General features: G+C 43.5%; 1 protein-coding gene across 1 annotated transcript in view; it reads right to left on the reverse strand.

Annotated features, from left to right (window-relative positions):
- The window catches only part of BANK1 (B cell scaffold protein with ankyrin repeats 1), a 187,310-nt gene that overhangs the window by 10,126 nt on the left and 162,395 nt on the right, over positions 1 to 14,789 (reverse strand). Inside the window, exons 10-11 of the mRNA XM_048508832.1 lie at positions 13,483 to 13,746; positions 3,478 to 3,546 (exon numbers count right to left, since the gene is read on the reverse strand). Of these exons, the coding sequence (XP_048364789.1) occupies positions 3,478 to 3,546; positions 13,483 to 13,746 (333 nt within the window). The remainder of the gene's footprint in view (positions 1 to 3,477; positions 3,547 to 13,482; positions 13,747 to 14,789) is intronic.

Here is a 14,789-nt window from a genome sequence, read left to right on the forward strand (position 1 = left end):
GAGCAAGCAACTCTACCCCTGCCCCTCCTGCAACTGTGAGCAATTCCCACTGCCTCTACACATTTAACCAAATATGGTCACAATGCCTGTACATGTACAAATGTCAGTACTGTCCCTGGCAAATTGTTCTACTTTTAGGTTGCCACTGCCAGCCTCCAGGTAGAACCTGGAGATCTTCTGGAATTACAGCTGACCTCCACCTTACAGAGATCAGTTCACCTGGAGGAAGTGGCTGTGTTGGAGAGTGAATTCTATGGCATTATACCTCACCAAGGGGCTTTCCCCACTGACAGAGTTGAACTGGTTTCTACCTAGGTTTGCCTCAGTGAATCCCCACTGCCACCGAACTCAACATTGTTTTGTCTCAGCCCCCCCCCTCAGAACTGCGACATCCTTGTCGCAATTATGAACTACACTTTTCTGCTGGAACAAGGTCGATACCGGTTCGAAGTGGGGATATATCGAAATGACACCTCATCCATTCAAGCAATCATGAGGCACTTTTGTGGCATGCGCAGAACGGGAGAGTCGTGGCGGGCAGAAAGTGCATGTAACTGTAAACTGTAAAAACTGTAAAAAAAGAGAACGCTCCTGTTTCCCACCATAACACAAGCGCCAATCACGATCAAGGAGTGAAACAGGCACCAAGATGATCCTGCCCACTTAGCTCGGTTCCATAGGGCCAACTCAGTTGCTGTGGGGACAGCCTGGAATTGCCCTCCACTGAAGGGAACCAAGCCGACCTTAGCTCCCTTCTGTAGTGGGGAAAGCCTCTTCAAGAGTTCCGCCAGATTTAGCCACTCGTTTGGTCTGTTTCCCTCCATGCAACTCTTGGCCTCTGGCTCATAGTGCTGAATACTGTAATACTGGAACAAGTGTTGGTTTTTAATTTTACATTGTTGTGCTACTTATTGTATTGAGCTTTATTTATTCCCTTTTTCCATATTTATATATTGCTGCCTCCAAGAATTCCTGAGTTTTGGAAAGGTGTAGAAATCAAATCAATCAATTAATTAAGTAATCAATGAATGAATCAATCAATCAATGGGGTTATTCCCTTTCTAAACCCCCACCCTCCCTAGACTCTACTTCCACATCTCCAGGAGTTTCCCAATCCAGGGTTGTCAACCCTAGTACCAATCCATATAGTGAGTTCTGCCAATCAAGACCAAATTACTAAGAACTGTTTGAGACACTTCCATACATGGAGACCAAGAGGTAAAGGGAGCACCAAATAAGAGGATGCGACAGGAAGTCTCTTAAAGAAGACTATGAAGAATTTTCTACACCGAGAAAGAGAGAGTCAGTGTGTGCAAAAACTGAGAGAAAGAATAAGAAACAAATAGTGCTAAACAAATAGTGAGATGGGAGCTTGATATTGTTAACAGCCTCTCCTGCTTCATTACCCTCAGTTTCCCCGTGTGTGCGTGCGTGCGTGTGTATGGTGTTGTTTTAATGTAGGAACGTTCATTGCCTTGGGAATGCTCTTGGGTAGAAAGGTGGCATAGAAATGTAATCAATCAATCAATCAATCAATCAATCAATCAATCAATCAATCAATCAATCAATCAATCAATCAATCAATCAATCAATCAATCAATCATGTTATTACTGGAATCTTATTGTAGTAAGTTGGTGAGTATCTGCCTTGTCAAAAAGCACTGTACTTTCTCTGCCATGGTCATGCAACAGCTAAGTTCAAGTCCAGTAGCACCTTAGGGACCTACAAGGTTTTTTGGGTATAAACTTTCAAGAGTTGAAGCTCCTTTCATCAGATAAACTTATTTCCCCTAAATCTTGTTGGTGTGTAAGGTGCTACTGGACTCGAAACTAGCTGTTCTTCTGCAGACCAATGGCCATCCAAAACACTTTTATCATCCCTGGGTCCTTAATAGTATTTCAACTACCAATATATTGATATTGATTTTACTGTCTTTCAAAGCAGTTTTAAAACTTAGGACGCTTCTGCGCAGCTCATTTAGACCTGTGTGGGGCCCATAAAAACACTGTTATGCGAGGGAAGATCACACAGCTATGCTGCAGCAGCAGCGGCATTTCCCCCCAACAATAGCGATTTTCAGCGAACGGCACCAGGCGAACAGCACCAAGTGAATGGCACCGGGTAGAAGCCGGTGTTTTCCCCGCAACGGCGCAGATCCCTCTTACCTTGTTCCCCAGCTGCGTCGCTCTGGAGAGCCCAGGGAACACACCTCCTGGCCTCCGGCCCTGGAGGCGTTGCCATGGCCCCAGGGGCGTGCCCCCTTGCTTCTCCAGTGCGGCGGCAGCCAGGAGACAAGGTAAGAGGGATCTGCGCTGGTGAGCCCATGCGAACATGGCCCCATGGGCCGCTGGGGCATCAGAGCAGTTTGCAGGGCACCGTGCGAACGGCCCTGGGGGGGTGCTCTGGCATCAACTATGCCGGTGCACCTCAGCTTGTGAGGCCATGCAGAAATGACCATAGCCATTCTCACACTGTTACAATTTCACATTTTTTATGTAGTACGTTGGAAAAATCCAGCCAGCATATTAAAAATAAATTTATTTCAGCAAGTGATTGATATTTTGAAATTATTTGAACTTGTACAGCAGTAACCTTGGACATCAGTGCTGCAGCAGTGTTAATACATATATTTAATCATACCCTAGGAAAATGTTACAATACTGCTTGAAGGTTACAGTAAACTTACTGGTCATAAAATATAACAAGTATTCATTCATAGGAGCGCAATGGCTTCCTAATGGAGACCCTAATAATTTACTTATACCCCAGTTTTTTTCACCTGAAAATGGGTGGAACAATGTATATAGGACTGAAGCGCTAATCCTACAAGGCAAGCTTGTCAATAAAAGGAGAACAATCACATTTCTAAAGTAGGATTATAAAAATAGAACCACTTCTGCTGGTTCTCTGGGTGTTTGGATTGTAGAGCTAAGTTTTATGATCGGCCAGATTTATGTGACTGACAGACTTCACATTTGAATTCTGCTGTGTATAAAAAGACTTTCTCCACACAGAAAATTAGCACATCAGGAAGAAGAGTCATTCTAGACTGGTGATGGTGGAAAATACCACCAATTCACAGTTGACTTAAGGTGATCTGGTGGGATTTTCAAGGCAAGAGACATGTGGAGGTGGTTTGCCCCTACCTGCCTCTGCATAGGCTGAGAGAACTGTGACTGGTTTAGCAATGAAGGCTAGCAAAAGACCTTAACCTAAGGTTAAGAGGCAAGAGACATGTGGAGGTGGAGAATGAAGCAGAGATTAGATACCCTCCTGTCTGCCAAAAATCCGCTAATGTAGGCATACCTTGATGTAAACTATGCTGGCGATAACAGCCAGGTAATGATACTTTGTATTGATAGTTGTATACACTCAAAAAAGTTATTAGGTCTTGAAAATGAGTCATTCTACTGCCATTAAACACTCTCTGATTCTTTGTTGAATGCATTTAAAAACATCAGAAGTGAGTCTCATACCTGGTTTTCTGACAGCATACAACACCTTCTCGTTAGCTGCAGAAATTCTGGTTGCCTTTGGCTGAAAAACTACAACAAGCAGCAAATTAGTAACACCAACGCAGTAAAAAGAAATATGATTATCAAAGAGCATTTCAGGTTCCTGAAAACAGATAGCAAGAAGAAAAATTTCTCATAGTGTAAAGCAATATTATTTTGGAGTTTCATACCCTCCAATATTTAACAGACTGTCAGGGGTACATTTGTGTTAAATAGATAAGCTCACAGCATCTCCCTCCAATGGTTACTACATTTAAAAAAAATAGACTTATAATGTAATCCTTCAATGGTAGCTTTTATCTTACAGCCAGAAGCATGAATAGGTTTCTTGTATAGACTGTGATAATTTCCATGTTCCAATTTAGAATTTCCATGTTCCAATTTCTCCCTCCACTTCCCCCATTCCGCTGGCAATGTTTCTGAGGTGGAAGTGCAAATGTGGGGTAGTAAGAATCTCCCTTAGGGAATCTGCCGTGCCTTAACTTGGCCTGACATCCAGTCCAAGCATTGTGCAGATCACCCAGAAGAACTGATGACTGTGTTTTGACCTAGTAGGGGTGGGGGCTCCTGACCCCTCAAGAGAAGAATCAAAGCCTACCATGTCACCATTTTCACTCCCATGTGAACTCCAAGTGGATAAGATGCTTGGAGACACTAAGCCATAGATGTCAAACTCGCAGCCCTCCAGATGTTATGGACTACAGTTCTCATCATCCCCTGCCAGCATGATGCTGACAGGGATGATGGGAACTGTAGCCCATAACATCTGGAGGGCCACGGGTTTGACACCTGTGCACTAAGCATTCAGCTCCCTTTGAAATTTCTGTCAATTCTTAGCTTAAGAGCACAACTTGGGTATTCTGGAAAGGCAGTATGGCATCTTCCAATGTTTTTCAGGGTGTCTGATATAATCCATGCAAGGTTGGACAGAAAGATGAGTGAAGTTCAACTCGGCATTTTTCATAGTCTCCAAGGGACTCTTCAGAGTTTTTAAGAGCATGAAAATTATAGCACCTACCTTGTTACCAGACAGTCCTATAGTGGGTAAGGGAGGCCTGTTTTCTTAGACAAGTAGTGTCTCTACTATCATGCCAAACTTGGAGGTAGCCTAGTAATGCAGTGCCAATATGGATGACACCCCTGCATTGACTCAGAGTTGCCACTGAGGCAAAAACCTGCCTGGGCAAATATCTCCTTCAAACATTTACTTAAAAATAGCTGCCACACCTTTTCCTAAATCAATCAGGAAAAGACAGAGCCTCTAGCCAGGGAAAGGCCAACCACGACACACCTGTCCCCGTGAAATAAATGATGTCATCAAGAGTTTCTGCCAGCCATTCTCCTAAGCACTAATCTCATCTTCTAGTTTCCTGACTAACCTCTACAACGACCACCTTCATCTGCATTGGCATTATCCTGGAGCTGTAATTGCATCAGTTCACCATCCCCAAATCTAATCATTTCCAGGTACTCCCCAGGTTTAGAATATTAAGCCCAAGTGTCCACCTCTTGTCCTTTCCTGAAGAACAAGAGCCACATTTGTCCTGGGATGACTGGGTCACTTAGCATAGCCTGAGAACACATTTCTCCCCTTTAACTTGCATGTTCACCCAGCATAAGTTGATCAATATTTTCTTGGGAATCTCTCTCTAGAAATCTGGTTATTATTGATCCTAGTAAGAAGCTGTTTCCGAGTTGATTCTATTGGAGCTCAATGCAGGTTAGGTTGAATCCCTTCAAATTATTGGACTAGTCTCAACTTCTTAGATCAGGGGAATTATTACTCTTTTCTCCTGAACCCCCCGACCTAATTCCTAGATTGGGGGGTTTCGGGGGGGGAAAGGCAATAATTACCTGATTTAGAAGCTGGTTGGTCCAATGAGCAGACTTCAACAACCTGTGTTGAGCTCCAATAGAGGTCAGATAGAAAGCAGCACTGGGATCAGTATTAACATGACATAGGTTAGGTTAGGCTGAGAAACACTGATTGGCCCAAGGCCACACAGTGAGCTTAATGGCAGAATGGAGGTTTGAACTGGAGTCTCCTCCACTCTAATCCAATGATTCAACCACTGCACCATACTTGCATAGGCAGATATAATGCTACGTTGTCATTATGAGAGGACAGAACTTTGACAGAGCACTTCCAACTCTTTATTCCTCCCCTACTAAGTTTCCAGCACTACCCAGATCCTTCCCATGGTGCTACCAGCACCCAGTTGATGAAAAGGCACCAATATAATGGCACAATTTTAGCCAACTTAGCATCCTATATTTATGGCTCAGGAGACAAGAGGGTGTGGGTTACTGATTCTATCCTGTCCAATGAATGTACTTTGTACATGTCTATTAATTACTAAAGGTAACCAAGTTAAGAGGGTGGTGTTAGCGAATCATCAGAAGGAGAAATAAATTGGGTCCTGGACTCCATGACATTCAACAATGTCCCTGATTAAGAACAACTCTAATTGACAGGCTTGGGAATTTCCGCTGAGTTTTGTGTTGTTACAGCAATTAAAAAAATGGAATTACTTCTCCAGCTACACGAAGACAAATGGTTAAAACCACTTTACATTCAGTGTCTTACTGAAAACGATTTTAGCTGGCAACAAACACGGAGTGGGTGAGGTAAGAGAAAATAAATTATTCACTTTTTGGAATGAATTAGGAAGGCACATAACAAGGCTGCTATACAGAAGGCTCATGTGTGTATCGGGATTTCAAGGTAAAGTGATGTAAAAACATTTTGCAGTTTAGCATCAATTCAAACTATACTGAATCAGGAGATTTACAAACTCAAATGTTCAGTAACGCACTGCAGCGAAGAAACTGAAGGAAGGAAGGAAGGAAGGAAGGAAGGAAGGAAGGAATCTTGACATGACACGTGTGTGTGCGTGCGTGCATGCGTGCATGTAAAATACTGCCAAGTTGCAGCAGTATTTCAAGATAAGGTTTTCCAGATAAGAGATGTTCAGAGATAGTTTGCAATTGTGTGGGCTGAAAGGGTTCTGAGAGAACTGTGACTGGCCCAAGGTTACCCAGCAAACTTCATGTGGATGAGTGGGGAATCAAACCCAGTTCTCCAGATTAGAGTCCACCTCCTTTAACCACTACACCATGCTGGCTCCCATCTTGGCATGATACCACACTTCACATATGCTTACTGGGATTGCTTTCATTAAACTTAATGTCCATTGGACAAACATATCAGGATTTTCCTTACATTTCTCAGGTTACATTGTTGCTTGGTTTTGGTCATCAGGTGTATTCAAGAAAATTTCCACTAAAACTGCATATGGATCTGGATAAAAGAATAAATTAGAATGTCTAATTCTGTTAAGCTATTCTTATTCATGTAGCACTCTCAAAACTACAAAAAACCTATCCTACCCCGACACCTTCCTGCAGGAAGTAGAAGAAGAAGAGTTGGATTTATATCCCCCCTTTCTCTCCTATAGGAGACTCAAAGGGGCTTACAAACTCCTTTCCTTTCCCCCCTCACAACAAACACCCTGTGAGGTAGGTGGGGCTGAGAGAGCTCAGAAGAACTGAGAATAGCCTAAGGGAGGAATCAACACTCACTAGCACATGACTCTTGCATAATTCAGAAAGTGCTAAACTTGAGCAGAAAGGTTGCAGTGGATCTTGGAGGATGCTATACATGTTTTTTTGAGAGCAGTGCAATGTCTCCACTCACAGGTCTCTTATCCTGAGAAACGCCAATAATACTTGAAGCATAAAGCAGCCAATGGAAATTGAGTAAGCTTGGAGGAAGCAACTAACCACAGACTTAATAGGTGAAGAGAAGCCAGTGGGAACTAGCTGAGAGCTTGGTGCCAATATATGTTTAATGTTTATGGGACCATATTTCTGCAGTCCTAATCACTTTCCTGGAAGTAGTCTCCATTAAATACAATGAGACTCACTTCTGAATAAACCTGCTTAGGATTGCTCCCAAAGACTACCAAAATTATGAAAGGCTTACAACAATTTTGATATAAGATGGAAGTCTAACTGTGTAGTCCTAGGCAAAGTCACACCCTTCTAAATCCATTGAGGTCAATGAGGTTAGAAAAGTATAATGTGGTTTAGAATTGCAAGCAGTAGCATAGTGCCCATGGGGTGGGGTATGTGTGTGAGCGATGCCCTGGGTGGAGCCGTGGCAGAGGCATGGCCAGGCCATGGAGGGGGCATGGTGAGGGCGTTCCGGAAGCGTTCCAGGGCAGGGGGTGCTGTGGCAGGGGCGCAGGGTGCGCATGTGCCCCAAGCGCAGTTTCTCCTCGCTCTACCTCTGATTGCAAAATAAATTTTACCACTTATTATTTATGGACTATATGTCGAAAATTGTAACCACTGCTTTAAGAACATGTTTGGGTGGGTGGGTCGGGGAGACAAGAAAGAAAACTGATGAGCTGATTTTGTATAACATAGCGAAGTGAATCACAATAGAAAAGAGCCTTTAGATCTACGTTAGGGAACATTAACTTTGGTGAATTCAGTTCATTCTCTCCGATCTTATTTTATCTGCTCTAACTGACTGATGTAGCATGTTGAGGCAACAACAACAGATTTTCTCCACTGGAAGAACCACCTGTTACGACAAGAGCTCTCAAATATCGTTGATGACATTACACAAGTCTTGTAAACTTGAAGGGAACACTGGCAGAAAATGAAACAAAATTAGGGGAAATTGTGCTATGAATGAGAATTTGCCTGTTATCAAATCCTCAGAATAAAATTGCAGTTGAAGCAGGAGTTGTGCTGTAATTGGTAAGGTTAAGACAAGTCTTCTGTTCACCTCAAAAGACATTAAATCCTAACAAATAAGGCTGAATACCAATAGATTAATTGGCTTGAGAAGACAGGCTGAAAGGCGGAGGTTAAAGATGCACTTTCCATGTACCTCTGTGATCTTTTTCACTGACCTTTTTCTTTTTGTAAAATGCAATGCAGATACTGGAGCTGTAAGTCAGCCATTTAAATAAGTAGACCACCGTGTGGGAGAGGTCTTTTTTGCTATTGCTGTTATATCTTTTCCCACTGAAAATTGGAACTTGGAACTGGAACTTGGAACTGGAAAGTTGGAACTGCTTTTGGCCCAAATGGGTGAGATTTTCAAAAGAAGAAGAAGAAGAAGAAGAAGAAGAAGAAGAAGAAGAGTTTGGATTTATATCCCCCCTTTCTCTCCTGCAGGAGACTCAAAGGGGCTTACAATCTCCTTGCCCTTCCCCCTCACAACAAACACCCTGTGAGGTGGGTGGGGCTGAGTTCCCCCTATGGGGATGAGGCAATTTCCCCCTGTATTCCCTCTATGGGGATGAGGCAATTTCCAGTAGACACACGCAGTAGACATATCAAAAGGAAAACAGCAAGTAACTCCATTCCCTGTACCACTCAGTGGCACTCTGTAAAATAATACTAATAGCAAAAGGTGTTTTTATACCCTGCCTTTCTCTCCCTTTAAGGAGTCTTAAAGTGGCTTACAATTACCTTCCCTTGCCATTCTCATAACAGGGATTTTATGAGGTAGGTGGGGCCGAGAGAGTTCTGAGAGAACTATAGGCTTCATGTGGCGGAGTGGAGAATCAAACCTGGTTGTCCAGATTAAAATCTCCCATTCTTAATCCCTACACATGCTGGCTTAATATTGGTCATAAAAGGCAATATTTGTCATAAAACTATAATGGATATCTCTTTCTTTCTTTCTTTCTTTCTTTCTTTCTTTCTTTCTTTCTTTCTTTCTTTCTTTCTTTCTTCTTTCTTCCTTCCTTCCTTCCTTCCTTCCTTCCTTCCTTCCTTCCTTCCTTCCTTCCTTCCTTCCTTCCTTCCTTCCTTCCTTCCTTCCTTCCTTCCTTCCTTTTCCTTCTTCCTGTCCACCTGGTCTGGCCCATTCACCGTCTGGTCATTCAAGCCTCAGTCTCACCAACTGGGTCCGGGTCCGGGTCTGGCCCATCTTCATCACTGCTGACTTATGGAGATCCTAGGATAGAACTTGCAAGCTTCCAGATAAGCTCAGGGAATTCAGGGAATATATACCCTTATCATCAGTTTCTGTCAGCATGGCCACCAATTGGCCATGGTAGGGCTGATGGAATTGTAGTTCCTGAACATCTGGAGAGCCGCAGGTTCCCTACCCCTGCCATAGGATATTCACGGTACAAGAAAAACATAGGTGATTTGCCTTTGCATAGCAACTCTGGGCTTCCTTGCTGGTCTTGCAACCAAGTACTAACCAGGGCTGACCATGCTCAGTTTTTGAGATCTGACAACATCCTGATAGCCTATCCCTGAGGTACCATGTTCAAGAAAGACTTCATTTTTATCTGGCTTCAGTTTTGCAGAAATTTTAGTCATGTGTTTGATCTGGTGCAAGGCAATTCATGAACAATTTCATCCTCTTTTTACCATTCCCAACCCAGAAGGTATCAGCTCATTCCGCTTTTCTCCTCCACCTAAAAAAAATCCACTCTTTTCTCCTTTTCTACCTGGTGGTGCTCTTATCCCACATCACACGCTGCTTTCACAGCTATAAGCTATTATTTCCCTCATGCTCAGCTCACTTCCAGAATGATTGAGGGCCTTAGATTAACATTCTAGCATCTGAAAGGTCAGGCAAGGGAGGGGCATGCAGGGTTTCCCTTCACTCCCCCAGGTTCTCAGTTTTGGATTAAAATAGAACCCTCATCATATTGTAGAATAAATATACATCAGTTCTCTCATCACATCCAATGTGACTCTAAAGAAGATGTTATTCCTTCCCTTTGACATTTTGCATAAGTTTCTGTTTGAATTCCAAGTGGAAGTGGGTTGAATCAGACAAAAATATAGGAGTTTATATTAATGTCCTGCTTTTCTCAATGGTAAGGAGTCTCAAAGCATCTTCCCTGCCTCTCCCCACAACAGACACCTTGTGGGGCTGAGAGAGTTCTGTGACTAACCCAAGTTCACATGTACACCAAGTGATATCTTTATTACAGAGACTTGATATTATTGTCTTTGGGATCCCCTGTGTGTATTATTCATTGTTGTCGTTGTTATTTATAATATGTATACTTTATTGTTGATTAAGAGTTGTGGTTGCCTTCTGAGGGTGGGAACCACCTGGGTGAATCCTCTCCAATAACCACACTGGACTCTTTGCTGGGATAAATACTTTGGCCAGAGCTATTTCATTAGGCCAACCAAAAACAGAAGCGCGGAGGTAGCATTACGGGTCTTGGATCTGGCCTTGTTCCTGTTTCATAGCCAAGCTCCAAATCGGACGGATGCCCTGTATTGGACTTCGGCCTACTTGAAGGGCTTCTGCTGCCGGGCGGACGCCTTCTGGCAAGAGGTGATCCTCGCATTTGCCGCTTCAGGCAGGGCGAAGTTGCCCTTCTGCCGGCCATCGGCATTTACTCCTTACTGCCATCAGCCACGAACGGCAATGACAGAAACATGCAACAACCGAATAAACGCAGGGAAAGGTGGGTGGGCAAATCACTGGCTGGAAGAAGCACATGGCCAGAAGAAAGGAGGGCTTTCCCCTTTAAAGGGTCAATCCGCCCTCCCCTCCTGGTGACGTCAGCCCTTGCCCAACATGGCCTGGGCTTTGCTTCCACCCTCAGTTAAGCAGAAGCGGTTACCTTGGTTCCACCCATCCCACCCCCAGAGGCAACCGCAGCCGGTGGGTGATTCACAGCTGTCTTTCTGTTACATAAATGTTTTAATTATTTTCACTAAAAATGGAGTTTTTAAGTTCGCACTAGATCCAGACAGGTTCTTTTCCCTTCTGTAAACTAACCCAAGGTCACCCAACAGGTTGCATGCAGAGTAGGGAAACAATCCTGGTTCACCAGGTTAGAGTCTGCCACTCATGTGGAGGAGGGGGGAACCAAACCCGCCTCTCCAGATTGGAGTCCACCACTCCTAACCACTAAACCATGCTTGCTCTCTAAAGAACATTAATTATATAAAAGCATTAACTACAGTTGGCAGGTTTCTGCATTGCCAGTCTTTACAAGTGTTGCTGATGAGTCACTCACCATCAGGCACAGACCAAAGTATCCCCCCCCAGCCTTATCCCAGCCTGAGGCAATTCTCTAAGGTAAATGTGGAGTTATATCACAGATCATTACAAGCAAACCTGCACCTGTCTGTGGTTAAACTGCATCAACTTCAATCTCCAGAGGTGGATGATCTTATGGTAGTAACGAGTGCAAAACATTCCACTACATGGTAGGAAACAAAGCACCCTCATACATTTATTTAACAGCTATTCCGGCACTGTATAATTGGAAACATATTGGAGTAACCTGGTGAAAAAATATTAAAAGTTCAAGGAATGGGAAGGGAGCACGCTGGGAACACACACCATCTGGATGCAGAGAAATTTGGCTTTGCTGTGCAGCTTCGTTTTGTAATGAAATTTCCCTGTAACACAGATTATTTATGCGGGTGTAAATTGCACAATGACTGGGAGAGCGGGAGGGGTCCCTCAGTGCTATTTTTAGGTGAGGACAGCATGGCCAATACGAATCTGAGTGCACATTAGCTAACCTGCTTGTTCTGACATATTTATACTGTAAACAAGCTAGCTCCACCTCTGCCTCGAAACTGTGTAATTCTTAAGTGAATTAGTGATCTCTAATGGACGGTTCTCAGTACTGTTTGTCTGCTCGATTCCATTGGGATATTGTGACAGTTAAACTGGTACAAAATGGATGTAATTAGTGTTAGAAGTACTCGTGGGCCTTTCTGTATGAGAAAAATAATTCAACCCGCCTGTTTTCTGCCTGCTCTGACGCTTTCTGTTTCTAGCTTGTTTGGAGGAACTCAAGGGTATGTCTGCCAATATGTCTTCCACCCAGAAGTATCCAAATTCTAGCAGTGGAGGCAGTTGCCTGCTTCAGAACCTGTCAGGGGACTCCAGGTAGGAACCTAAGAGAGACTAGCTGGTTTCCCATTTGCTGCTGCTATCCCCATGGCTCCTCCAGTGGGGAAAGGATTTGCCCTCCTATTTTCCATATAAGGAGCGGTAGAGACGGCAGTGTCTTTTTTTGCTAGCTCTATGCAGGGGGGCAGGTTCAGTTTCTGGAGGTCAATAATATGTTCAATGCTGTTTACCCAACTGAACATGAATAGATGAAGTTAACTCTACACCATATCAGGTCATTAGTCCCTTTAGTTCAACAGGCCTCCAGGCCCCAAAAGTCTTTCCTAGCCCTGGCATCCTTCAGCTAGAGGTGCCAGGGATTAGTCCGGTTGTTATATATGCAAAACATGTATGCTGTTGCTGAGCACAAAGACACTCAAAAATGCATCCATTTAGTGCTATACTTCCGCATTCTTTTGCAGACTAGTACTTTTGGTATGAGGCATGGTGGCACGGTATAACCCAATCTCATCAGATTTGGGAAGCTAAACCGGGTCAGTACTTGGAAAGGAAGCCTCCACGTAGGACACTGTAGAGGAAGGCAATGGCAAATTACTTCAGGTTCTCACTGTCCTTAATAACTGTCTATCTACTGTAAAAAATACTGGGTTGGATTCCATACAACAGCAGGAACCTCTTGAGAAGGGGATGCTGGAGGTTAGTGGGGATTGCATGGAAAAAACCCACTCATCACAGGTAGAGACAGTGAGGAAGTACAAACACCACTGGCAGAAAAGTCAGGAGATGTGATTTCATTCACTTCTGCCTCCTCACTGCAGCCCTCTGCGTTGAATTACTTTCGGTATATGTGGGTTTCCCAGCTCCCGGGATAGTTTTCTCAAGATTTACAGGGATTTACAGGGGGGAGGGGAAAAGTGTGGAAATCCCGGTCCCATCAATGGGCTATATTGGCAATGCACAGAATGAAACTCATAATCCTCTAGGATGTTAGTGTTTGCCACTGTCAAAACTTGAACAAGCAAAGAATGTTGGATAATTCAGCAGGCATTATTAAAGAAATCTTCTAAAGACTGAATGCCAACAAGAATTACCTTGTGCTATGTAAGGCGTGACCTCCTCTTTTACAGGGGCAGATGAAGGACGGGGTGCAGGTGCTGGTGGCCGGTTCATAATAAAGGATCTACCTTCTTTTCTTCGTTTTCCAGTAGCAGAAGCTAGTATTGCATCATATATGCCATCATCCAGTTCAGCTGCTGTGTAAGGATCTTCCTCCCCTTCTTCCTGGGATACATCCTCATCTTTGATGTCTTCCAACATATATTCATTTTCCTTTCTTTCTTTAACAATTTCCTGCTCTGCAAAACACAGAAGAGCACCTTTATCATCCAGTTCTTCGTGATTTCAAATGACTGGGTTACCGAGGTCAATGTAAACATCAGCACAAATCTGCTAATGTAAACCAATGTAAAAAAATTACATTGCATCATGAGGGACATATATTCCATTTTAAATATGGGTAGTTGCATTTGATTATATCCCCGTATGACCTCAGTCATCCCTACAGTGTCCATTAGAGACAAAAATGGACTTTCCAAAATAATAAAATTTCATTGGAATGAAGCATTTTGAACACTTAAGTAAGATGTCCTGTGCAAATGCCTTACTATTGTAAGCTTTTAACAATTTTAAATTAAAATTTAGAGATGGCTTGGTTCTATGTTCAATGGCTTGTTTTGTAAATATGTGAACATTAGCAATGGTTGTTTTGTAACTATTTAGAGAGATACATGATCTGTTCTTCACACAGTCAGGGATATTTCCTTTACCACAATCTACTAAAATACATTTTCTAAAAAGACCCATCACCATTTAGATATATCAACTGGGGGAAAGCCGACAGGAGCTGAGGTGACTTCGGTTCGGAATACAGTATCTATGGGGATGCAGACAGAGAGGGAGGTTTTTCTAAATCAACCACATACAAGCGAGGAACATAGCAATGTGCATGTGACAAGGGATAGTGTCTACAAAAGACTTGAGGGTAAAGCACATAAATCCCAGGTTAAGGACAGAGACAGGGTATACAGGTGTCTCTATGCTAATAGTAGAAGCATCTTAATCCTTAAAAAAAATGGGGAGCCAGGAGTACAGAGTCTCTTGAAGGAGGACTTTAATATAGTGGGCTGGTAGTCGTGCCCGTGGAGTCAGCTGTAAGAACGAGACGCAGACGCCGAGATTTCATCTGGTGGAGATTGCCAGCAGCGGGAGCCGGGGGGTCCGGTGATCCCTAGCGAATTGCCGCTGCGGTACTCGCCTCTGGCACCTTTATTAGGAGTTACGCTATGAGAGTGCGCAGTAGAAGGATGGACCGGGGGAAACCAGGAGAGCGGGAGAAGTC

The sequence above is a fragment of the Sphaerodactylus townsendi genome, linkage group LG10 (assembly GCF_021028975.2).
Source record: "Sphaerodactylus townsendi isolate TG3544 linkage group LG10, MPM_Stown_v2.3, whole genome shotgun sequence".
Lineage (NCBI taxonomy): Eukaryota > Metazoa > Chordata > Lepidosauria > Squamata > Sphaerodactylidae > Sphaerodactylus > Sphaerodactylus townsendi.